The sequence below is a fragment of the Psittacula echo genome (genome assembly GCF_963264785.1).
Source record: "Psittacula echo genome assembly, chromosome: 6".
NCBI lineage: Eukaryota > Metazoa > Chordata > Aves > Psittaciformes > Psittacidae > Psittacula > Psittacula echo.
The window spans coordinates 40,980,654-41,006,642 of record NC_137743.1 but is presented as its reverse complement, the minus strand read 5'-3'; the positions used below and the strand labels follow the sequence as shown (position 1 = coordinate 41,006,642).

At 42.0% G+C, this 25,989-nt stretch overlaps 1 protein-coding gene across 4 annotated transcripts in view; it reads right to left on the bottom strand.

Annotated features, from left to right (window-relative positions):
- The window catches only part of GALNT13 (polypeptide N-acetylgalactosaminyltransferase 13), a gene marked incomplete at its 3' end in the record, with an annotated part of 135,421 nt that overhangs the window by 8,899 nt on the left and 100,533 nt on the right, over positions 1 to 25,989 (bottom strand). For all 4 annotated transcript variants that reach the window (XM_080621673.1, XM_080621671.1, XM_080621672.1 and 1 more), the window contains 3 exons: positions 18,570 to 18,709; positions 14,612 to 14,710; positions 2,338 to 2,472 (listed from right to left, as the gene is read on the bottom strand). In XM_080621673.1, coding sequence (XP_080477799.1) covers positions 2,338 to 2,472; positions 14,612 to 14,710; positions 18,570 to 18,709 — 374 coding nt within the window. The remainder of the gene's footprint in view (positions 1 to 2,337; positions 2,473 to 14,611; positions 14,711 to 18,569; positions 18,710 to 25,989) is intronic.

The following is a 25,989-nucleotide window of genomic DNA, read 5'->3' as shown; positions in this document are numbered from 1 at the left end:
GGGCAGCCACTAATCTTAAATCTCAGGTGTTGATTACAGGCATGAGCATCTTCAAAAACATCAAAAATCATCAAAATATGCATGCATTTTGTCAAGAAGAAAAATAATCTTCCTTATGAAAGAGAAGATTTGTTTAAACTCAAGAAGGTAACAAAAGGTAACAATTAAATTGCATCTCAATGGTAAGTATAATTGTTTTTCTACTTGGCAGTTCAATACTATGCAATATTTGCATGTTTTTTTCTTACCATAACGTATTAGAAAGATGCTACCTTGAAGAGAACACTAATACTTTTGTGTGAATTCCACCATGCAGAACTGCACCTTCATATCAAAAAGCAAAAGCATAAATTAAATGTCTTAGCTTTCATAGAATCATAGAATAGTTAGGGTTGGAAAGGACCTTAAGATCATCTAGTTCCAACCCCACTGCCATGGGCAGGGACACCTCACACTAAACCATGCCACCCAAGGCTTCGTCCAACCTGGCCTTGAACACCGCCAGGGATGGAGCATTCACAACCTTCCTGGGCAACCCATTCCAGTGCCTCACCACCCTCACAGTAAAGAATTTCTTCCTTAGATCCAATCTAAACTTCCCCTGTTTAAGTTTTAACCTGTTACCCCTTGTCCTGTCACTACAGTCCCTGATGAACAGTCCCTCCCCAGCATCCTTGTAGGGCCCCTTCAGATACTGGAAGGCTGCTATGAGGTCTCCACGCAGCCTTCTCTTCTCCAGGCTGAACAGCCCCAACTTTCTCAGCCTCTCTTCATACAGGAGGTGCTCCAGTCCCCTGATCATCCTCGTGGCCCTCCTCTGGACTTGTTCCAACAGTTCCATGTCCTTTTGATGTTGAGGACACCAGAACTGCACACAATACTCCAAGTGAGGTCTCACAAGAGCAGAGTAGAGGGGTAGGATCACCTCCTTCGACCTGCTGGTCATGCTGCTTTTGATGCAGCCCAGGATACGGTTGGCTTTCTGGGCTGCGAGCGCACACTCAAGCCGGCTCATGTTCATTTTTTCATTGACCAACACCCCCAAGTCCTTCTCTGCAGGGCTGCTCTGAATCTCTTCTCTGCCCAACCTGTAGCTGTGCCTGGGATTGCTCCGACCCAGGTGTAGGACCTTGCACTTGTCATAGTTAAACTTCATAAGGTTGGCATCAGCCCACCTCACAAGTGTGTCGAGGTCCCTCTGGATGGCATCCCTTCCCTCTGGCGTGTCAACTGAATCACACAGCTTGGTGTCATCGGCAAACTTGCTGAGGGCACACTCAATCCCACTGTCCATGTCACCGACAGATGTTGAACAAGACCGGTCCCAACACCGATCCCTGAGGGATACCACTCGTTACCGGTCTCCAGCCGGACATCGAGCCATTGACCACCACTCTTTGCATGCGGCCAGCCTGCCAGTTCTTTATCCACCGAGTGGTCCACCCATCAAATTGATGTCTCTCCAATTTAGAGACAAGGATGTCATGTGGGACAGTGTCAAACACTTTGCACAAACCCAGGTAGATGATGTCAACTGCTCTGCCCCTGTCCATCAGTTTCGTAGCCCCGTCATAGAAGGCCAACAAATTGGTCAGGTAGGATTTCCCCTTAGTGAAGCCATGCTGGCTGTCACCAGCCTCCTCCTTGTTTTTCATGTGCCTTAGCATGCCTTCCAGGAGAATCTGCTCCAAGAGTTTGCCAGGCACAGAGGTGAGACTGACTGGTCTGTAATCTGCTCTTCCCTATCCCATTTAAAAAGAATAATTATTCAGCCATAAAATACTAAGATATTTACACATATTTTGTATTCATTTTGCAAGCCACCTCATGTAAGCCACCGAATTTCTTGAAACTGCACTCCCTCTCAAAACCCAGAAGAAGCCACCTCCCATTCCATGGTAGTGACAACCTAAAGAATTGACTGATAAGCACAGAAAATTATTAAACACAATCTAAATGCAGAGTAAGTAACCTTGAAAAGACAGAAGAAAGAAACTGGAAAAACTTTAACTAAATAAGAAATAAATCTTGTTTTCTACATCACTTATATAAAAAATGCTGAATACTTTAAGTCTACAAGAATGCAAGACAATGCTAGCTACTAGAAATAAGCTTTTCTAAACAATAATTGACTTTTTTTTTACGGAAACACCATTTAAAACCCAGTGGTCAGTTGAATTACTTTGCACCCCCAAGCCTGTGATATGGCAGGAGACCCCACTGCATTGGTGTACCATGTCATTCCCAGGCTCCTCAGGATACAGCCATGTTCTTCTAAGAATAAATTCCCAGCTCCACCCTGGTGAGTGGGAGTGCAACAGCTTAAGCCGTGGGTACCTCAGCATCGTACTCCCAGAGCTGGTTCCCCCTCATGTGGTGGCACTTCAGCATGATGACAGGGCCATTCAGCCTCGAGACGTCCAGGCACAAGTCGTCTGTGCGGATCTCTTTGTCAGCAGTGTAAGAAAAGACCTGGAAACAGAAAACCATTGAAGCAACCAAGAGTCAGCAAAAGTCCTAATAACTGCTGATCACTCCAGTGGAGCAGAACTACTTTCTTCTCCAAACACTGAAGTGGTGCCTTGTATTTCACGAGTTTCATGCAAGTTTCTCAACTAGTGAATGTCTGCTGTATGTAAGAGAAGGAATACTGTGTTGAGGAAAAACAATTTTATGGGACCAAGCCCAGGAATCACCCCAGCATACACTCAGTTTTATCTCCTGGGAATACTATCGAAGTATGTAATTGTGATCAGTATCTTCAGGAGAAATTTCATAGATCTTAATGATGGATAAATCAAGCCCATCATTGGAAGATTCCAATCTTTCTAAAGTAAGTCCTCCTAGTATCAACCTTAAGTTTGTGTACCAATATTGTTAAAGATCCATACGGATACAGTTTCGGCTGAGCTCTTCGGGCAGCACCACTGAGGCTCTGAAGCAGGGATCCATCTGGCTGATGAGGAAGCATGCTCAACCAGATCTCAACTGTGGGTGGGTTTGGAATCTGCAGGAGTGCTAAAGCATATTGACTGAACTTCTGTGGTAAGTCTAATCCACTGCGGGGTCTCCAGCTAGCTCTCCTGCATGCTCCTCACAAACAACACAAGGAGCAAAGTCTGCTGCCTAGAGAGGGATGAAAATGTAGAAACCACAGAGGAAGGAGAAGGAAACAAAGGAAGCTGGTAGAGAAATGCAAGTATTTACACAAAATTACACAAAGGAATCATCTCCCTGCTCCTAAACCACTGTTTGCAAACTTCATAATGTTGCTGGCCCTACCACAAAAGCTCTTGAATGACCTTAGGAAACAGCCTTTGGTCTGTATTGCTTTGTGCTTTCCATTTCTTAGCAAAAAGTGAATTATTTTCTTTTTCTGGTCCTCTCTCCTCAGCAGGAGGAGACCAGAGAGCAGAGCCACCAGCATCCACCATTCAATTACAAAGAGCATCTGCACTGCTGTTGGAGCCACGGGGCTGCAGTACCACCAAGGTGGAAATGGGACATAGGAGAAAGGCTGCAGCTAATAAAGTAGCGTCAAGACCATGGCAAGTGATAGAATTATTATGTTCTATTCAGGTTTTGATTGGTAAAAAATCTATATCTATATACCTGCAATGGAGAAATTGTCTTTTGCTGTCAAAAATATACAAAATACTCACTCAGGTGGCAATGCTTAATTTAACAGAGACATATAATAAAAGCACAGACAACTACAGCTTGCAGACATACACATACCATACTTGGTGCTTTCAGAGTTCCCATGCAACCTATTCCTCTTGAAAAGGACTACAGTATAATTAAAAGAGCCAGGACCAAGATCTGAACCACAAATAACACAGTGCCCCAGGGGATGTCTATCCATCAAGACTTCCAGTGAAACATTGAATTGTACTGAAGGAATAGGACTCAAATCAAGCAGCAAATGGAACTTTTTGAGTGAATTAAGCAGAGGGCAGGAGATACTTCATCACTCGGAAACACGACGCCTGGCAGTGGTGTGCTACGAAAGGAAATTCTCCCCATGTTTGCTGAGCAAAGCAGTCAAGGGAATAAAGGCAAGGGTTTGAAAGTTGCAGGTTCAGATAAACCTTCCATGGAATTTGAAAGTAGCATGCCAAGGTGGCAGTGGAGCAGGTAGGTCCAAATCAAAGCCACGAGGGAGAGTAAGAGTTCCCAGGATCAGTCACCTTTCCGTTTTCCAAATTTCTTATTCAACACTCTTTTGTGTTGAAAAAACAAGCCCCTTGCATGGGTGAAAATCTGGGATCCAAATGTCAGCAAAGCACCAGCTGCTTTTTGCATTTATTCATCCAGTGTTAAATCACTGAGATCAAATCTGAGGGTCTCAAAGTATTGCTTTGCCTTAAAAACCCCTTGGCCATTGGCCAATACTTGGACTTTTCTCCAGTGGAAAGAGAGACTTTGAAATACTAACATGCCAGTGTTCTGCAGCCATCACACTCCAAAGTACACCAACTTTTTGGAAGGGAGTGAAATGAGACCATGCCACCTCAAAAAATACCACCTTTTCTTCACATGGACATTTTCTGCTTCCCTTCCCCACTTTTCTGTGCACAAAAGCAAGTCCTAGAGCCTTTAAAAACCCATATAACCTCCGACAAGGTGCTGGAAACTCTGCATGTGCACTAGATCACATCCAGTTACATTCTGGAAGTATTCAGAGAAGGGAATGCAAGCTGAGAGCTGGCCAAGGAACAGATATGGGGGTAATTTTGAAAAGCAGCTCTAACTGCCCATCTCTGGCAAACCTCAGCAAGAGCTAAAGCATTCACAGCTACCTGAGTAGGTTAAACCCATGGCAGTAGAAGCAGATTTTTCAAACTTTCAATTCATACAAGCTGTCACACAAACACATCCCAGGTTCCAGTTTGTACCCTGAATCTGTGGGGTTTCCAATTTATTTATTTTTATTTATTTTTTTTTTTTACAGTAAGATGTTACATCTTGTACCTAGTAAGTAAAATTCAAACACTGATGAAAAAAGTCTACACTTAGCAGGCTGATTACCAGTTTGGTTTGTAGAGGTCTGACACATTAGCATAGAATCATGGAATATTTTGGGTTGGAATGAACCTTCAAAAGATCATCCAGTCCAACCCCCTTGCAATGAGCAGGGACATCTTCAACCAGATCAGGTTGCCCAAAACCACATCCATCATCAGATGAGCTGATATTAGCACATCAGATCAAGTTCATAGAAGTACATAAGGTCAAAAAAAAAGAAAAAATTCAGGATCAGTTGTGAGGTTTCTTCAAGAGAGCTACAAGAGCAGTCTATGTTCTGGACTAAACTGAAATCTGAGGGGTTTACAAATAAAGTATTCAACTGTTCATGCTATATCTGGAACAAGAAACATGGCCAAATAACCTAATAATCTGAAAATCACTGGTAGAATACGTAGCACGAAGTATGTCTCACTCAAGTACCAGTTTGGCTTCAAAAAAGTCACTCAATGAAGATACTGTACAACTATTTAAACTTTTTCTATGCCCATTATTAGGAGGATTTCTCTATTACCAATTATTCTGAAGCAACTTCTAACTTAAATTTTCAACTTACTTGTGTTTTTTGACACTAAACATTTGCATCAGCCATTTTCTTCTACCCTCAGAGACATGTTTTCAGCCTCAGAGAGATGTTTTCTTCTGTGCTTTATAAAAAGCAAATACTTATATTTTGAGATCTATTTTCATTTGCATATTTCTTTTTCCTCTCATGTTCGATAATTGCAATACCCAGTTCCATTATATCTTTTGAAAAAGTGATGTCTGAATTGACAATTACAGAAGCGTTTGAAAAACACACCATCTTACGAAAGAAAAATTAATGCTAATTAAGATGATGTAAAATTATCAGGCTAGCGTTTTGCTACCATCCACATTAATTATAGATATAATTATACTGATGTCATTTAAAAATAGAGGGTGAGGAACACGTTGCATTTTATAGCTAATTAAATAGTATATTTCACACCACACATTCTGTGCAAGACAGGAAGGGACTTTCTGAGCAGGAGTCCAGTCTTCTGGTGCCATAAGCAACCACATTTCGGGCTGGTTCATGGACCTCTCCATTGAGCAGCAGTGAGGAGCACAGCCTGGCTCCCCATGGCCTGGGCAACACAGTAATTTAACCGCCCAGCTGCTGGCAAAGCCTGAAGACTAGCACAAAGTGAGAAGCTTCGGGGGATCAGCAGCACATTCACAGACACACGGGATTCTCTACGACTTACAGACTCACCAACACCAATTTATTTTATCTTTTTCCTGGACTGTAACTTATTTTATGAATCACAGAATCGTAAAATCATAGAATGATTTGAGCTGGAAGGGACCTTAAAGCTCATCTAGTTCCACTCCACTGCCACAGACAGGGACACCTTCCACTAGAACAGGTTGCTCAAAGCCCCATCCAACCTGGCCTTGAACACTACCAGGGATGGGGCAGCCACAGTTTCTCTGGGCAGCCTGTGCCAGGGCCTCACCACCCTTGCAGTGAAGAACTTCTTCCAGTAAATTGATTAGCTAGTAACTATACCTTCAGCGTTCTGGCCCCAGAACAAATGCAGAACAGCCATGTAAGAAAGGCACACCACAGCTCCAGCAGGCAGTTTCTGTGTCTCCATCAAAGACTGGTGTTTGACAGGCAAGTCTATCCCATATCAGAGAGCCACCACACTAACTCTTTGCAGGAAAAGAACACCTAGTTCCAACACACCACTATACAAAGAACAGCTCTTTAGGAGTAGAATTAAAAAAAAGTATTTGATTTTCACTCCTACTTGTGTAGTATGCAATCTAATCATATGAAAAGAAAGAAATGCACATACGCTTTCCTCATTTCTGCCAAAGCTCCTGCAGCCTCCAGCTATTGACAGGAATGGGCAGAGAAAAGCAATATCTGTGTAAAAGTCCTTCAGAGATGCAGTCCTTCATTCAGAGCCTCTGGGGTTGGATGTATCCAGCCCTGCTTTAGTTCCAGATAATTTACAGAACAGGTTTTAGTTTTCACTACTCTAACAGCTTCTTTTTGCCCTGAAGGAAGATTTTTAAACTAACACCAAACAAACCCACCAGGAGGATATTAACTCCAATCAATGGTTAACCTTAAGTTTACTGGGTGACCTGTAAGACATGCCCAGTTCCAAGCCCCTGAAGAGCTCAGGGGGTTCCCTGCAGCCATTCTGGAAGCAGAGATCAAATTTATTTTTAAGAAAGAGGTTATGCCAAAATCATTAATGCCATGAACACAACTCACCCCATGCCACAGTCATCACTGAACAGCGCAGGTGCTGCCGAGCCAGAGCTGGCTTTTGTATTTTGGGAAGTTCATATGAAACTTGTTCTGCCATTGCCTCAACTTCTAACCACCACTGCCAAGAACTCCCTTACCCTGGTGCTCAGCCCCAAGAAGAAAAACATTGTAATTTAGAGTGATTCACCATAATCCAGAGGAACACTGTAATTACCACCAGCTATCACAGATTGAAGTCAGTAGTCGGAACTATACTAAATGGTAAACATAACAAAAATAAAATATAAGAAAAGAAAATGGAAGGGAAAGGGGAGAAAGGGCAGAAATGGGACTTCAGTGAAAACAAAACAGGAAAAGAGGAGAGAAAAGAAGGGAGAGAGGAAGAGGAAAAACTAAAAATTAAAATAACAAAAAAATTAAAAAACAAAACCTGGTTGACAGCATCTACTGGGAAGATGTACAGTACCAACTGTGGGGATCTGCAGGAAACACTGGTGTTTAGTAAGGTTTCCAAGGGTTGTTTAGGAACCTGGATTTATCATGTTCAGAAAATGACACTGGGAAATATGCTGGCATCACCCTTTTTGCTGACAGCAAGCACACCTTCTCACTACTCAAACCTTTGCGCTCCACCAACAGAATCCTTTGTCCTTCTCAAAACCAGTGTTACTCTATAAGGCTTTCAGGTGCATTCAGCATTTTGCACAGAAAATGAAAAGAATCTGGTTTTTTTGCTCCACAGATGGGGATTGTGGAGGGTTTTGTGTGCATATTTTGTTTCGGGCTGGTGTTTTTTGGTGGCGGGGGAGGGGGTGGTGGTGTCTGCGTTGGTTTGGGGAAGGGTTAATTATTTTTTCAGATAGCCGTCACTTCATAAATGATGGTTATTTACACATCTGCAACACAAAGCTGTTGTTACTTCCAGGATCTCACAATGCCGTGCCAAATTCACACTTGTTAGCAGGTACCACACAAACACTCAAATCCTGCATTTTATCCACCCAGGCTTCCTTACTGTGAATGTTACACATCCAGTGCTTGTCTTCCTGAATTCCCTGGAGACTATTTCTGACAGTGTAAAGAAGCAGCAATTTCATTTTTCCATGGGCTCTAAAAAGAAGACATTATTCTACTTCTACCTCTGCTAAATGAAAGATACTGCTATTTAACATGCAGGCATGGCTCCTTTGTTCCCCATTAATCACAATTATCATAACAGTGCTGAAGATCACTGAGGGCTCCATTGTGCTACCTCCTGAGCAAATCCAGAATATTAAGACAGCTCCCACCCCAAAGGTTTATCACCTGAGTCCATAATAATGATGTAAAGTCTACAATGGGAATCATATAGCAGCAAAGTGGACTAAGAAAATATAAGCAATAACTAGTTTCATTCATAATGGGTCTGTTTAGGAGATGAAAGCTGCAGAGAAAGCCAAGTCAGGGAAAACAGGAGACTGTAAAGGTGAAAGAGGCAGAAAGAGCAAAAAAGGGCTAAGTTTTGGATAACCCCTTACAAAACCTAGTAGTTAGTACTAGGTACTACAATTAATAAAATCACAGCACTAAACTCATACAGTCTGTAACGGGTGCTTTGTTTCCTCACCCAGTGACCTCTTCAAGGAGATTATTGGGTTGGGATCAGCTGCACAAGTACTGTGCAACTCCTCTTTCTGTGTGGAACTTGCATCGTTTGCATGGATAAATGTCTAATTGTCACTAAACTAAAGGCTTTGTTCTATTCAATTTTGTACATAAAATGCTTTTAGATGACTTAGTGTCAGCCTTCCATTATAGAAACGTCTCATGAGTCAGACACCCCATATTCCCATCCATTCCCAGCAGTAAGCAAATTATCACAGCATATCAATAAATTCTTACAGACTGAGAGTTTATAAATTATTTTTCTATATACTGCTACACAGAGTGCTTCTCTTCAAAAAGGCATTTGAAGATATATGTGTTTATTATGAATGTGAAAAAATTGAAACTATGTAATAGAACAGTTTCTGAAAGACCCATTATTTGGAGCTAACGGGAAAAAACAACCCTCTAACAAGCCTTATTGTGTGTGCTGGCTTTTTGAGCTGTCAGTGAATACTGATTCTGAACCTTCTGTATAAAATGTTGCCAGAAGGAAGACATGTTCCCCTTGCACATTTACTTAAACATATAGAACAACATGTTCGTTCTGATCTCCCCCTGCCCCAGATAAGTTCATACCCAGCAAAATCAAAGCTGATGCAACTGCACATTCATTTAAAATGACTCTTGACAAAACGCTACTCATCCTGTGGGAAAAACAATGTTCCTACCAAAAAATCCTTCCCCCGTGCAGAGCTGCCATGCGCACAAGATGCCGACAGCCTAGGAAGCCCATAATTGAGGACCAGAGCCCCATGCCACCTGGGGGAAGGTTTTACATGAAGCACGTTTCTTCCACTTGCCAGCTCAGCCCTCTATGCTCAGCAAACCAACACAGGCTGTAAAACTATGAAAATCCCCCAGACTAGCACCTTTGCTTGGAACTCCAAGTGCCCACTGGGACACTGAGCAGGAGGCTGCAGAGCCACTGTTGCCGTGCAGGATGCGGAGAAATCGTCACTTGGTCTCAGCCACACTACTGCTTATACCTCAGTATTCTTACCAGTATTGAAAAAACACCACCATATTTATCTAGAGGATAACTCCAGAGCATCCTGCAGAACATCCCATCCTGGGGCCCCCAAATTAAGGAAATGGGACTGTTGGCACAAGTCCAGAGGAGAGCCACAAAGATGCCCCAAGGGCACCTCTGAGACAGGCTGAGAGAGCTGGGCTTGTTCAGCTTGGAGAAGAAGGCGGCTCTGGGGAGACCTTAGAGCAGCTTCCAGTACCTGAAGGGGCCAAAAAGAAAGCTGAAGAGGGACATTTTACAAGGGCAGGTAGGGATAGGACAAGAGGGAATGGACTTAAAATTGACAAAGGGGGCATTTAGATAGCTATCAGGAAGAAGTTCTTCCCTGTGAGGGTGGTGAAGCCCTGGTACAGGTTGCCCAGAGAAGCTGTGGCTGCCCCATCCCTGGCAGTGTTCAAGGCCAGGCTGGAGAAGGCTTTGAGCAACCTGGTCTAGCGCAAGGTGTCCCTGTCTGTGGCAGGGGGGGTTGGAACTGGATGAGCTTTAAGGTCCTTTCCAAACCAGACATTCTGTGATTCTGTGAAGCATTTCAGAAAGAAAGGCTTTTCAGCTCTTGATTTTCTTACTCTAAGGCTTGCAGTTAGCTTTGCTGAGGACACACAGGATACACACTCTGACAAGGGAGCTGACTCATATACTGATAAAAAAATGCTTTACCCCTCCAGACTTTTCACGGCTGCTCCCTTGGGCACAATGCAACCAAATGGAGAAGCAGGTGGCAGCATGTGATAGCACAGACACCAGGACTGCAGGACACATCAGCTGAGCAGGGAGCACCGCAGGACCTTTTCAGGGCTTTGCACAGCACAAGAAAGGGTCCTTGTCACTTTCCTAGAGATATTTTTTCTGACAAAAAATCAGGTTCATCGCTAGGACAACTGAAGCTCCCAAGAGGAGAAAAGGCACAAGGTGCTAAACAGAACCTGTTGTGTGGGCAGCCAGGAGGAGAGCAGCTGCTGACCTGTGGTGCAATTGTGAACCTGTACAATTCCCCAGCCCTTCTTTTTAATAATATTCCTCTCTTGCCTGTGTGTCATACGATTTGATTACTGCTGTGAAGACACTCCCAATAACCACAGTAACAGATGACATTCCTATGGTAACGTGATGAAAGCCCCTGAGGTATACCCCTCAGGATGACTGTAGGCAAGGAAACCAGATGACTGTGTCACCCTCTACCAGGCCATCAAAAGTAACAGATTTCCTTTAAAATACTACAAAACCTCAAGTCAGCTGTGGCGAAAAAGGGTGTGAGACTGATGGGTCAGTCTCCTCTGTCTGAGGCTGGATAGTAGCTGTTTTCCCATGATCTGGATGTAGTCACTGCTTTCTTTAATCAGGTACCTTCCTCCTGACAAACATCATTCTTGAAGCAAGTTCACATGCTGCCCACACATCAGGAAATGCACAGACGTGGTATTCTAGCCCCTAGACCCATATCCCCAGTGTACCTGATCTAAGGACAGGCTTTGCATTTTCCTCCTCCATATAAAGCGAAGAAAACAGTTCTAAGATTACTTTTTATTTCAAACATCATTAATAACTAAGGATACTCTGAAATGCCCATACCAACATGGCAGCAAATCCTCCACAGTTTTATACTCTGAAAACAATTTTCACATGAAGGGACTCTGTTAATGTATTTCATTTTTCTTAATTCTTAAAAGAAATTCATATTTTTACAGTCTCATTATCCTTAAGTCCTTTAAAACAATCCTTAGGTCTTTAAAACACTTTGTTAGCTGTGAGATATTTACCCCTGCCTCAAGGCAGATCGAGCCCATGCATCGCTCTCAACTCTAATGAGCAAGGTATTATTCTCACTTCATTTTCATTCCACAGTAGTTTTGTTCTTCAGCTATTTCTGCAACCATACAGCCTCCCTATCTCCCTGCCCCCAGCATTTACATGCCTTAGCTCAGTTCTAATTTCTCATTAGAAGAGAATTTAATAAAGATAACTTTTAATGGGAGTTGTGTATGAGCACTAAAGGATGAATAATGTTCTGTATGTTGGTCAGGTTTTCCTAGCAAGATCTCCATCAGATGACAGATACTGCTCTTTGCTCATGCAAATATAGAGTAGCAGAGCCTCTTCACCCTGCAAGTGCACACCACAGATTCATCTGTGGTTTCTGACTGATGTGAGATGTATAAAGCAGACTGGAGCCAAAATTTCTTTAGATATGAAATATACTGGCTTTAGAAAGCTCAGAAAGAATGTTTATATTTGTCAGTAATTAGGGTTTCTATAGGATAAATAGTCCATATACACACTCACAATCCATCTATCTTTGTTTTTACAGTTCTAACCTCAAACTTCATACTTACGAGGAACTGAGGTTTGGAGACCTGACGGTCACCTAGGATTTTCCCTCCTCTTTCAACAGACAGAGAGGGTTTTTCCTACCATGTGCAGAAAGAAAGGTAAACATGCCGAACACACAAGGCATAAAGAGAATCTTCAACCTTGATGATATGCAGTCTGATTAAAATGATAACACTTCCATCTGCTAAGTCAAATTTAGAAAGATAGTAATGTTTGGGATAAATATGACGGACAACCTTACCTCTAGAAGAAATATGTGAGCTTGATCTAAGGTCCTGCCTCCTCTCATCTCTTTTTAGCAGATGTGGCACTAGGAAATGCCACCCTCATCAAGCATTACCCAATGGGTACATAGTCAAAAGACCTTTCTGGAAGAGATGCCAGCACAAATGTAAGGTCCTGCTGAGGGATCTCTAAGGCTTTTAAAATTGCAGCGTGTAAAGGCAAGAACAGCCCTCTGCTCTGGGATGTGTCAGAAGCTGAATGATAGGAGCTGGAGTGTTTAATTTGAGAAAGCTGTCAGAACTAAGGGGAAGAAGAAGAGAAGGGTTTTCTGAAGGAAACGCAAAAAGTAGAGTGGTCAGCAGCCACACATCGCTCAGTGCCGCAGGCTTCCTGTCCTGCTGCTGCACGTTACAGCCTCCCTGAGTAAAAGTCCCCTAATTACAAGTTTACATTGTAAAACTCAACTAAACCCAAATGAATCAGCTCTGTAATTTGAATCCAAGGTGTAGAATATGCAAAGTTTACTGTTATTTATACAGAGCGCAGGTACAGTCATCAACAGTATAATGAGCTACATGACTGCCATTTACCTCTTCACTCCCTTTCAAACATACGCAAGACACAAGTGAAACACTCCACGCCCCCACTATTCGAATTTCCACTAATGACAAAACCTCAGCTTGCATGAATGCACTAGTTTATTTTCACATAAGCATTTTAGAAACAGATGAATTCAGCCATAAGTCACGCAGATTCTCACTCATTTAATCTTAAAAAAGATTTTTCCCCCACAATGCCATAAAACAGATTAAAATTCATTATCAAATCTTCTAATGTTAGTATCTGAAACTTCAAATGCATTTCTCCACACTCTAAACAACAGGAATATATTCAATATATATGTGTGGTTCAGTTGATACGCTGGAGGGAAGGAATGCCATCCAGAGGGACCTCGACATGCTTGTGAGGTGGGCTGATGCCAACCTTATGAAGTTTAACCATGCCAAGTGCAAGGTCCTACACCTGGGTCGAAGCAATCCCAGGCACAGCTACAGGTTGGGCAGAGAAGAGATTCAGAGCAGCCCTGCAGAGAAGGACTTGGGGGTGTTGGTCAATGAGAAAATGAACATGAGCCAGCTTCAGTGTGCGCTCGCAGCCCAGAAAGCCAACCATATCCTGGGCTGCATCAAAAGCAGCATGACCAGCAGGTCGAAGGAGGTGATCCTGCCCCTCTACTCTGCTCTCGTCAGACCTCACTTGGAGTATTGTGTGCAGTTCTGGTGTCCTCAACATAAAAAGGACATGGAACTGTTGGAACAAGTCCAGAGGAGGGCCACGAGGATGATCAGGGGACTGGAGCACCTCCCATATGAAGAGAGGCTGAAAAAGTTGGGGCTGTTCAGCCTGGAGAAGAGAAGGCTGCATTGAGACCTCAGAGCAGCCTTCCAGTATGTGAAAGGGGCCTACAAGGATGCTGGGGATGGACTATTCATCAGGGACTGTAGTGACAGGACAAGGGGTAACGGGTTCAAACTTAAACAGGGGAAGTTTAGATTGGATATAAGGAAGAAATTCTTTACTGAGAGGGTGGTGAGGCACTGGAATGGGTTGCCCAGGAAGGTTGTGAATGCTCCATCCCTGGTGGTGTTCAAGGCCAGGTTGGATGAGGCCTCGGGTGACATGGTTTAGTGTGAGGTGTCCCTGCCCATGGCAGGGGGATTGGAACTAGATGATCTTAAGGTCCTTTCCAACCCTGACTGTTCTACGATTCTATATATTCACGTGGACACTCCACTGGACCTACTGTTATGCACTGATACGTTCTTAAAACATGCAGCTATTACTTGAAAAAATGGCCAAGTACTCCTAAAACTCTTAATTTCAAAATCTCAAACATTCTGGAACTTCCGTTAATATGTTTGCTAATTGCTGCTAGTTTTTTTTACAGTGACCCAACACGTCCATATTTGAGGTGCATTAACTGTTGATTCCTGAGGGATTCCCATTTCTATCAGGGGACAAAACCATAGGGTCCCCAGGAGGAATTGCTGCCACAAATAACACTGCTTTTTCTTTCTTTTTTTTTTTTTTTTTAATTTTACCTGATTTCCTCCCATGCCATGGCAGTTGAAAATGCCCACTTTTTCATTTTCCTTGCGGCCCATGTTGTCTAAACACTGGTTGGCTTCAACATTCCTGATCTGGAGAAAGAAAGAGATTAAATGTTCCTTGAAAACAAATGCCTGTAAATGTCAATTTTGTGCAGAAAAGATCACAGCGCTGTAGCAGGAAGTCCATTATCCATGCACTTGACTATACAAATACATTTTAACTTGCAATCTGTAAATATGTCACACTCCCAAAAGAAAAAGAAAATAATTACAAAGAATACAATGAGATTTTAAATTATGTATTAAGTATGAACAGCATTCAAGGCAAATCTCCTTCAATGGCTTGCATTGTTTTTTTAACAAATATAATACGCTTTTACGTCTAAACAATGCAAAACTATCATGGGCTTGCCCGCGATACACACTTTCATTTCCTTCTAGCAGGGCTGACTCTATTGTGAGAGAGAAAAACTGAGTATGAACAGCAGCCGACACCTGACTCATTCAGAGCAGAGGCAGCTGGAAAGCTTTTTGACTAATTCCATGCTTTTTAGAAGTTTTTAAATAAATGAATCTCTCCATCCTCAGAAAGAACAAACACACCTAGTAAACATCTCTGGTTAAACAGCATTTCCACACCAGTTGTGCTGATGCAGCTGGGAGGAAGGCAGCACTACAAGCACATTGCCTGTGATGCAGCGCACAGTGAGCTCCTTCCAGTGATGCTCAGCTCATGCAATTGCAACAAAAGACCACCAGAGCAAGAAGCAATGAGGAGCAGCAGGGTAAATACCAGAGCATTGCTGCTCTAAATGTTATTTTTAGAATATGCGTTCATCCAGAAAACGGCTGGGTATAAAAGCAATCAACCAATTCCAGCCCCATAGGAGAGAAGAAGCAGGAGACACCACAGTCTCCCTGAAGCTCTCCAACCTTGCAATCTCCACGATGGTGTGTGCTTTCAGTCTGTACCACATGTGCATTTAATATTATTTTTCTTAACCCTCCTCATACACCTGTCGGCAGAGCTGTACAAACACAGGTCCCCTGGCTCTTCCTCATTCTCAACAGCACAGGCTGATTTTCTTACTAATGCGTGCAAAGCAAAAACACACCGCAGGGTCCCGCACTCCATTCATAAAGCTGTCAGGAAACCCTGTATTTTGAGAGATCTCAGTGGCACTTAGTACAACTCTCAGTTATCTGCGATGCTCCATGCTACAGCTGAACCCAGGACAGAGGCTCAGCAGGCCCAGCTGCCAGCAATGAACTAATGTCACCACACTGGGCTTGCCAAGGAAAATGAGAGTGATATCTGATCAACGATACTGGGGCAGAGCAGCTCAGCAAAGCTCACTTGGTCGCTTCTTAATCTGCTCTAAGGCTGTTAATAACATGGAAAGGAGTGGCACCACCTTGTGCTGGTGTGTAACCTCTTGGAGGCTCATGATCTTAACTGCTCAATCCGCCAAGAGCTGCCAAAATCAGGAGAATGGCTGTCGGCATGTGCAGCCTGGTCACCCACCCAGGGGTTCAGACCTCAGGCGCCAGCTGATAACCATGTCACTGGTTTCCACCACTGCTTTTAAAACAAATGGCCCCTCTTTAAAGACATGTACCCTCGCCCTACATGCGGCTACGTATGTGTGTCTTTTCTGGCATGCACATGCCAGGAATCAGCTGCAGCATTGCCAGCAGCAGGAGGGATAAGCCAGCTCATGGGCAAACTTTCCTCCTCTTTCTCCTCTTTTCTCCTCCAGCACATGCCACACTGCAGATTACCAAAGAAACTGCAGATCACCAACCTGCACCCTATCAATTAGCTCATATGATAATCCCAGGGTTTTTTCTCAAATAACCTTTTTTTGTAGAAACATAATTTCAAGTATATCACAAGAACGGCAGTTTTCTTTTCTGGCAAACCCTTGATTCATTAAAACTGGGAATAAAATAAATACTGCCTTGAAAACTCAGCTATGATTATTATGTTTCAGGTTTACAAAATAATTCTTGCCTCATGTTTACTTTGTGTTCAGTGTTACACAATTAAAAAGTAAAAAAGAACATTCAGTATTCACCACATTTTGCACATTTTATTCTCATTCTGAGGGATGTTATCCATCTAGGAAATGCAAAACTAATACAGTCCTGTATATAAGTTACGTTCTAACTGAATAGAAAATTCAGTTGCAAATAAGGGCTTGTCAGCCTTTAAGATCAACCTGTTAAGCGTACAATTAATGTGCTTCAGAAACTACTTAAGAATTTCAGTTCTATATAACACCACACTTCAGAAATCTCACAATTTGTGCATTTCATTTATAAAGGCATATATCAATTAGATGTGCAACAGCCAAATAAAATCCAAATTAAAATGCAAACCAACACTATTATTTCTAACAGGTTGGGCCATGCAACTGAGCCAAGTGTGAACATTGTCTGATTTGAAGTCACACCTGCACTATCTTGCAGGAGGTCATAAGCAAGGATGTTTATCCCAAATCTGTCGAAATTATTCACACTTTGCCACTGTTTATATTAGAAAAGAACAAAATATGCACTTGCACAGTATATTTGGAGGCCCAGTGTTGAATGCTCCTTACATTTAGATTGCACTACACTAAAGAATAATTTTCTCAGATTTATTACTGAGCCTGATTCTTAGCAGCCAGCAAACCTACGCTCCCACCTGCAGGCTGCTGAGCATCAGATTCTCTTTTCTTTCTCTTTCATAATTTTTTGAGCCACAGAGAAGTGTGTTCCTCTCCTGACTAGCCACTGCCTCACATGGTGCATCTCACATAGCCCCTGGGCACATTATGGATCATTTGTGGACTAATGATGCTAGCTGCACAGGCAAGCCAGTTTGTCCCACCTGAGATTACATCTCTGCTGAAAGAGGGGAAAATGACTGAGAAATGCACTCCTGATGTTTTAGAAATTGTCCATTACTGCTGATGATGGTACCTGAGCTTCAGGTCTGAAAATCCACTTTACTGCTCAACTGGCAGTCAGCAGCCACAATAGTCAAGTGTGAGTTTTAATTCTTAGATCCTGCCTGAACTGCTGTTTCCATAGAAACTGAGGCTGTGTTGGTAAAAATAAGGTGTTTTAATAACTATTTTATTACTTTCTCATACTTTTATTTTCCAGTCTGACAGTATTGTACAAAACCTTATTATTTGACACTTGTTAGATGAGTTCCTTCCTTGCTGTAAACACCATGTTTCACTTTTTCTTGTCATAGTCAAACTGGAAACCCTACTGTGGCTTTTATTTGGCACTACAACTGCAAGTTTAAGTAGTAAGCTACTTTCCTGGATGTAAAAAAGTAAAATTTCATTTGACTGCTTTTTTATCTGTGGCGATCTTTAAATCAAGCCATTCAAGAGCTTTTAAAAGGCAGCGTAGTTACAACTCAATAGAATATTTTTAACAGTGAATTATCTGAATCTGAAAAAGATTCCAGCTTTGGGTGGTACTAGAACTATCAGATTATTTGGAATGTCTGTGATACCCAGCTCCAGGCAGCCCTGCTGGAAAACACAGCATCAATGAGCAAACACATTTCTTTTAGAAGAAAAAAGCAAAAAAAACCCAAAGCTTTTTCTACTCTACATGTAAGTGACAAGTGATGATGGGAAGTTTCCTTCGACCACTGCATATTACTTATTTATTTCAAAATATTAGTCACAAACCTCACTTTTCCAATACACTACTCAATTTAAAAGATAAATTTTTAATGGTGAATGTATACATTCAGAATAGCAATGCCCTCCTACGAAAGATTTAGAGAAGATGCAGCCTGCTCAGAAGTAAAGATAAGTGAGATGCAGGGATTGCACACAAGCACTTCACTCCTTTCCCAAAAACCAACTCATCTCTCAGCAGATCCCCCCTTGTGCTGTGTACTTACTCTTCTAGTGTAACCAAAGGAAACGGTTCATACCTCACCAAGGGAATAATAGCGCCGTGGAATCTGGGAATCGGGATAGATGTTTTCCAAGTACCATGAGAAGGGTTTACACTTCAGATTTTCTCTCAGTGCTTTCCTGATGGATACATCACCATAATCCACCTTAACAACACCTGGAATTGTTAAGAGAATAGATGATCAAAGCACAGGTTTTGTAAAGCTGCAGAGCATGGATCACAGATTCTTCTCCCATTGTTATGGCTTCCTTTTTATCAATACCCACTTGCTGGAATTATTGTGCAGCAGTATGTGAATGCATATGCAGCTGCCACACCATAGATCTTTACAAGCATTAAATGATTAATTTTTGCAATTTCAATTTTGCAAATTGAATCATAGAATGGTTTGGGTTGGAAGGGATCTTAAAGACCGTCTAGTTCCAACCCCAGAATATTATTTTTTTTCTTTTCAGATTATCAATCTGGAAATGCAGGACCACTGAACTCCTTGATTTCTTCATATTCTAAAATAAAGAAATCCATTTATATTTTTACAAACCATTTTTTCCAAAGCATCTTGTTGGTGTTTTCCAGCACCCTGCTGAGAGGAAGAACTTGTGTGAGGCATGGCTATTTTACTGTGTAATCTAGATCAGCCCTTGGGTGATTTCAGCTGCAAGGATACATTCTCTATCTAAGGAACCCTGTTGCTCCTTCCCTCCTGTGCCCCACAAGGTCCCACAGACCTCTGGCTCAGCTCACAGCACAACTCACAGCATAGCTATCATCAACACTATTATAAAATCAAAAGTCTCCTGTAATAAGGCAGGGAAGGCGGAACAAAGTGGCAGGTTTCTGCAGAGAGCAGTTAGAGGACAGGACCCACCTCTATGCTGACCCAGCGCCCCCATCACAGGCAGGGCACTAGTGGCATGGTTCTCCTCAAGGCAGATGTCACATCACGTCAGTTAAATTGTCGCCTTGTCTGGTGGGGCCATTCCTACTGCAAGCCTATACATTACAGACCTGAGCCAGCAGCATCCCGCTGGCCATCAAGAGTGGTGCATGGGCCACAGATCAGAAACACAGGTCATGAAGAGAAAAAACCCAACAGAATTATCAGCAAGAAGAGGAGAAATCAGTTAGAAATCCCCCACTTCTATAGATGAGGCTCTCAGTGATATGGTTTAGTGGCGGTCTTGGCAGCCCTGGAGTAATGGTTGGACTTAATGATCTTAAAGGTCTTTTCCAACCTAGTTGATTCTGTGATTCTATGTACCAGTGGTGGAAGACCAAGAACACCTGCCTGACTTCAAAGCTATTTGTTTAATCTGTATGCAAACATTTTTGCTATCAGAAAAGAGACTGTTAAAAAAAAAAAAAAAATATTTTTCAGGTAAGGTTTAACAGGCAAGGGTCTGCAATTACTGCCTCTTCTGGTAAAAGAGACGTGCACTACTGCTATTATTTGTGCTACTCAATCCTTATCTACAATTAAGCTAATCTTCCTCATGGGAAGGCACTGGAAGTGCTAGCAGAAAAGCAATATCTGTTTCATAATGCTTTGTACTGTGGGGATCTGATGAAGCTGAACATGAGGAAAAAGGATATTAGCACAGTTATATTCTGAGATGGCAAACAGCAGAGCCTACCCCCACCATCTGCGCATATTTTGATATTTGAGTTACGAACCAAATCAAAAACACTGTCTCTCAATGAAAATACCCTGTGGATCCACCAAACACCTTGTTTCGATTTTGCTTTACAATTCTCACAAGGATTTTTATTTCTGCTCTTGGTTCAGCCCTGAAATTGCTGGATTAGAAAAAGGAATAAATGTTTTTCCACTCAGTCTGATTCAACTTCATCTTGAGTTTTCTGTCATTAAACAAACTCCAGCTTTCATAAAACACAGCTGCAGACACAGGTAGTCTTTGGTGGGTATGGCACACTCACCTCACTGGGGCAGGTTTATTTCGAGGCTTTTCAGGTCGTGGAACCACACATTAGATGCAGAAACCATGGTCACTGTACCCAAGGTCACTGAGGCACTGACACAACCCCTTTAATCCAAGCTGTCCTTTCCTTTTCTCTCCACAGGCTCCTAACACACGTTGATAATACTCCCTGCTAAAACCCCGACAGGTTCTCCTTTCCCAAGGCTCTATTATACATAGTTCTCATCTTGCACAAACTGGGCTGGCTCATTTTGTGGCAGTCGCTCAAGTTACATGTGGCAATGCCAGCACCCTCCTGCTTCATCTTCAAGCAAGGTCCTTATTTGTAAGGTTCTCCATTAAACCTTTATATTCCCTTCTGCTCAACTTAAACCCAATCTATTATGAATCAATACTTATTTATTGTCACTACTTGCTAACAAATCGATGGGACTCAGAGGAAATATAAAAATAATTAATGACTAATAAGGCTGCTTACACTTAAATAATAAAACATAAGTAAAATGTCCTTGGGTGAAAAAAATAAAGAAATCTCATAAGAAGCTACAGGAAGTGTAGTGTGCAAAAAAATGGATTAAAAACATCTCAGGAGAGAAGCAGATTGTTTTAGCAGAGCAGCAGATGTGCTCCAAGTAGAACAAATTAAATGGTTGTAGCATTGCATTGCAGCTGTATTTTTTTCAAACATGCATGACCTGCGAATAAGCATACAAGGGCATAGTTTCAAAACTGGCAAAAGGTACCATTTCTGCAGAACAAGAGAGCAATTCATGGTGACAAAGATTAAAAACAAAAAAACAAACAAACAAACAAAGACAGAAACAAAACCACACACACACACAAAAAAAAACAACAACCCTGGAATGGAATAGAAGTTGTAGAACTGAGAATAATTTGCTTTATGTAAGAATACCACTTTGAAAAATTAATCCAAATTAGGCTTTTGCTATCTTTTGCTGCCTTGAAAAGCCTAAGACAAAAGTGTGTGGCATTGAAGCAATATTCTAGTATATCGAAAGGGAGAGCAGTAAGACCAGAGAAGACAGGCTATGCACATCTGCCCATAGTTCAGCTTTGGAAGCCTGCATCACTTTGCACAGAAGCCAGCTCATTATCCAAGGTGCTCCCTCTAAATGAGAAACCTAAGAACCAAGTTGGAGGCCATGGGAAACCTCCAGAGATGGAGATAGTTTAGTTTGATTTTTGCTTTTTCACCACCAAAGCAGTATTCAAAATTGTATATGTTCCACAGGATTGAAGGTGGCAAAGAGCTAAATTAAAAATGAGTCTGCAACACCCGGGTGCCTGGTTTGGCACACATGACAGAGAAGCAATGAGAACACTTGCCAACAATTTTGGAAAAATACTAGCTGCTGTATTAATATGATTCAGCCGGTGCCGGGGAGGATGCTTCTCCCCAGCACGCTGTGTTGACTTGCATCCAAGGAGCCAGAGGGTGGCTGCCAGCAATTTGCAGCATGAGAGGAAAGCTCCATCCCTCACAGACAAGGGCTGAGCATAGACAGGTCCTGCAGTGTTACAATACAACCCAGGAAATTTAACGCATAATGCTCTACACTTCAAAAATCAAGGGACTTTCATGTTCTGTCCGCATCAAAAGCAGATATATTAATTGGTAACACATGTATTTGCTAATTACTCAAAATATTAATTTCTTGACATGTCTTATTTATATTGTCAAAAACCACACATAACTCATTAATAAGTAAAATAAATAAAAAATATGCTAACTAAAAAAAAAAAAACACCCAAAATCACCACCTTCCCCCCTCTTTCTGAGGAGTTCTTGTATCCACTCACGAGCGATTTAAGATAAATATGCAGTGGATTTCTAACATAAAATATGGTATGGAATGAAGATTCTGAACTTCTCATGGGAAAACCTCAGCTATATAAGCTTGGAGAAAACCTGCTTATAATTTCTAACATAAAAAAAAAAAATTATCATTCCAGAAAATGAGTCAATATTATCAACATTTCTGCAAATAAACTGTTGCATGACATTGTGTTGCACTTTTAAAGCTTATTCTATGTCAAAAGATTAAGACTTTAAATGTTGTTTTACCCTATAAACATACCAGCATTGTATGATACTTATACACACATATTTTAGAAAGACAGAGGATAATTAACTCTTACATTGCCAATTTTGTCCAGACACTAAAGAAAAAAATATCAATTTTACTGAAACAGGTATCAATGGGAACATTATTATGGATAAAATGAATCCTTCATCAAGATGCTTCTCTGGACTGTATCTTAGGAAAGCTTTTAAGACAGGCAGAGTTGAAAAGAAACCTCTGACTTTAGCTTTGACCGCTGTCGTGGTTTAAGCCAGTCAGCAAGTCAGCCACACAGTTTCTACTCCCCCCCCCACCCCCCCGAGGGATGGGGAGGAGAATCAAAAGAATGTAACTCCCACAGGTTGAGATAAGAACAGTCCAGTAACTCAGGTATAACACAAAACCACTGCTGCTACCACCAATAATAATAATGATAAGAGAAATAACAAGGGAAGAGAATATGACACCACCCACCGAAAAAGAGCCCGACAGAACAGAGAGCGTGCCCTTCCCGGTAACTCCCAGTTACATCCCCGGGCATGACGTGCTGTGGTATGGAATACCTCTTTGGTTAGTTTGGTCAGGTGTCCTGTTCCTGCTTCCTCCCGGCTTCCCCTCCTCCCTGGCAGAGCATGAGACTCACAAAGTCCTTGGTCAGGGTAAACATTCTGACCAGCAACTGAAAACATTGGCTTTATCAGTATTATCCCCAGGCCGAAAGTCAAAAACACAGCGCTGCACCAGCTACTAAGAAGGAGAAAAAGTGACTGCTGCTGCTGAACCCAGGAAAACCACCCAGCACCAAAGAGTAAATATTAAATAGTAAAATTGAGGTACTAGAAGTATTCTGACAGTAAAAAAAAAAAAAAAAAAGAAAAAGAAAAGTAAGTGTTTCTGGTAAATTTTGTCCTTTTTACTAACACGTAAGAGCAATAGGAGTGAAACCTCTGCTTCTGGGGCTGTAACAAGGCTACAGCTGATTTAAGTTGTAAGAGTGCACATGTAAAACAATGTATTTTTGTAGCTGGAGAAATTACTAAATACCTTCATAAAAGACCATTACATTCATGCTGTTTTCAAATTGAAACATTGGGTTTCTGTTGACATTCAGTGCATTAAGACTAAACAAGTAGGTCAGCCAATCTCTATTTTGTTGGTACCTTAAATAAGTCTTATTTTGAACATCCATATGACTCTTCAGAACAGGATTGTTTCCCAACTCAGAAATTTTATAGACAGAATCAAAGCCAGCCTCTCTCCTCAGGGTATTCAAATACATGTTTTGTATTACCCGCTATTTCAGTATTGGGTACGGTATGCATGAGGGTACTATTCTTCTTATTCCATTTACATTACAGGTAAAGTAATAACGGTTTTCTTTCTACTCTTCCATATCAGCTGAAAAGCTACATTAAATCATTAGAGATTTGTAATATGGCCCACAGGTGATACCATTAGGAAAAAGTAATCTAAGGCAGCTCTGGTTGGCTGGCAATGATCTGCCAATCCACTCTATGCTCCTCCATTTTATTACAAATTTAATAAAAAGATCTTTGCACATATCAGTGCTATAAATGACACAAAAGATAAAACACGAATTTGATCTCTCTTGATTCATGTATGTTAATTACAGAGGAGCACTTATGGATTTGTTGATCTACAAATGTCATCTTTCTTTTTTTTCTAAAAAATTAAATGCACACAAAAGAGGGATCGCATCTAGGAGGCCAGGTTTTAAGCTCCCTTATAACCACAGCTTTAGGTTAGGGCTGTATTAACAAGTCAAGACCTTTGGAATAACTACAAGGCAGGAACACCCAAATTCTTGCATCTCCTCTCATAAGTACATTTGAATTAAATCAAGCTAGACAATCCAAGAAACTAAGTAATAAAACATTATTAATTCTCAAGCAGTTGCTGCTTTTAATAAGAGAACATTGAGCAAGTCCTGACCTTTCTTTCTACAAACATTCCCTGTGGGAAAGCATTCATGGCACTACACCGCCTTCTGTCACAAAACTACTGTGCAAAGAGGCTGGTACACTGGAGATGGACATCTGCGGTGGAAAGCAGGGGTAAATTCTTGTTAAAAATCAGAGTTTGATGATCCATGGAGTGGGAAGCTGTACAGAAAGGCTGAGACAACAGAGTTTGTTTATCCTAGAGAAAAAGAAGGCTCAGGGGAGGCCTTATCACCATGTTCCAGTATTTAAAGGCTGGCTATAAAGAAGACAGAGACTCTCTGTTTACAAGGAGTCACATGGAGAAGGCAAGGGATAATGGGTACAAGTTAATTCTGGGCACATTCTGACTAGATAAAAGAGGAAAACTTTTCACCATGAGAACAATCAGCCATTGGAATAATCTCCCCAGGAAGTGGTGGTCCCCAAACCTGGACACTTTGAAGATGTGGCTGGAAAGGGTGCTGCAACATTTAGTCTAGATCATCCTTTGCCAAGAAAGGTTGGACCAGATAATCCTTGAGGTCCCTTCCAACCTGTTATTCTGTGAGTCTATGAATGACAGCCAAGTATTATACAAAGAAATGTAAGCTCCTGCAGAACAAAGCTGTTCCAGCACCCACTGCAGCAGCCTCCTAGGTGGCTGCTCCTTCTTGAATGATAAAAATAAATTTCAGTAGAGTAATACCAACCAGAAATGGGATCAGGGCAAATGCTTTCAGATAAGTAATTTGTTCAACTATTTACTTTTGTTCCTTTTCCACATTACTCAGTATTTTTGGTCACTCTTAACCATCAACTGGTGTTTGAAGAGCATTATTCATTTTTAGATTGTTACATTTGATTAATTGCATTAGCTGGGTGAACCTGACCAGCCAACCAAAGACTGAGGGACCCACAAGACTCCACCTGGATCACCCAGGAGGAGTGGGGATGGGAACAACATGACCTCCCTGGACTTAGTAACCACAAGCCAGCCCTGTCATCCTTACATCCCCTCTCCTGCCAGTGCTGCAGCATCCCCTCTGCAGAGCACAGGTACGCAGCCTTGGAAATCACCCCCGTTTTAGCACAGCTCTTCATCTCAGACACCTCCTCACCTACCTGTGAGGAAAATCTGTGTGTGGGATTGAGTGCGCCCTCAGCAAGTTTGCCAATGACACCAAGCTGTGTGGTTCAGTTGATACGCTGGAGGGAAGGGATGCCATTCAGAGGGACCTTGACACACTTGTGAGGTGGGCTGATGCCAACCTCATGCAGTTTAACCATGACAAGTGCAAGGTCCTACACCTGGGTCAGAGCAATCCCAGGCACAGCTACAGGTTGGGCAGAGAAGAGATTCAGAGCAGCCCTGCAGAGAAGGACTTGGGGGTGTTGGTCAATGAGAAAATGAACATGAGCCAGCTTCAGTGTGCGCTCGCAGCCCAGAAAGCCAACCGTATCCTGGGCTG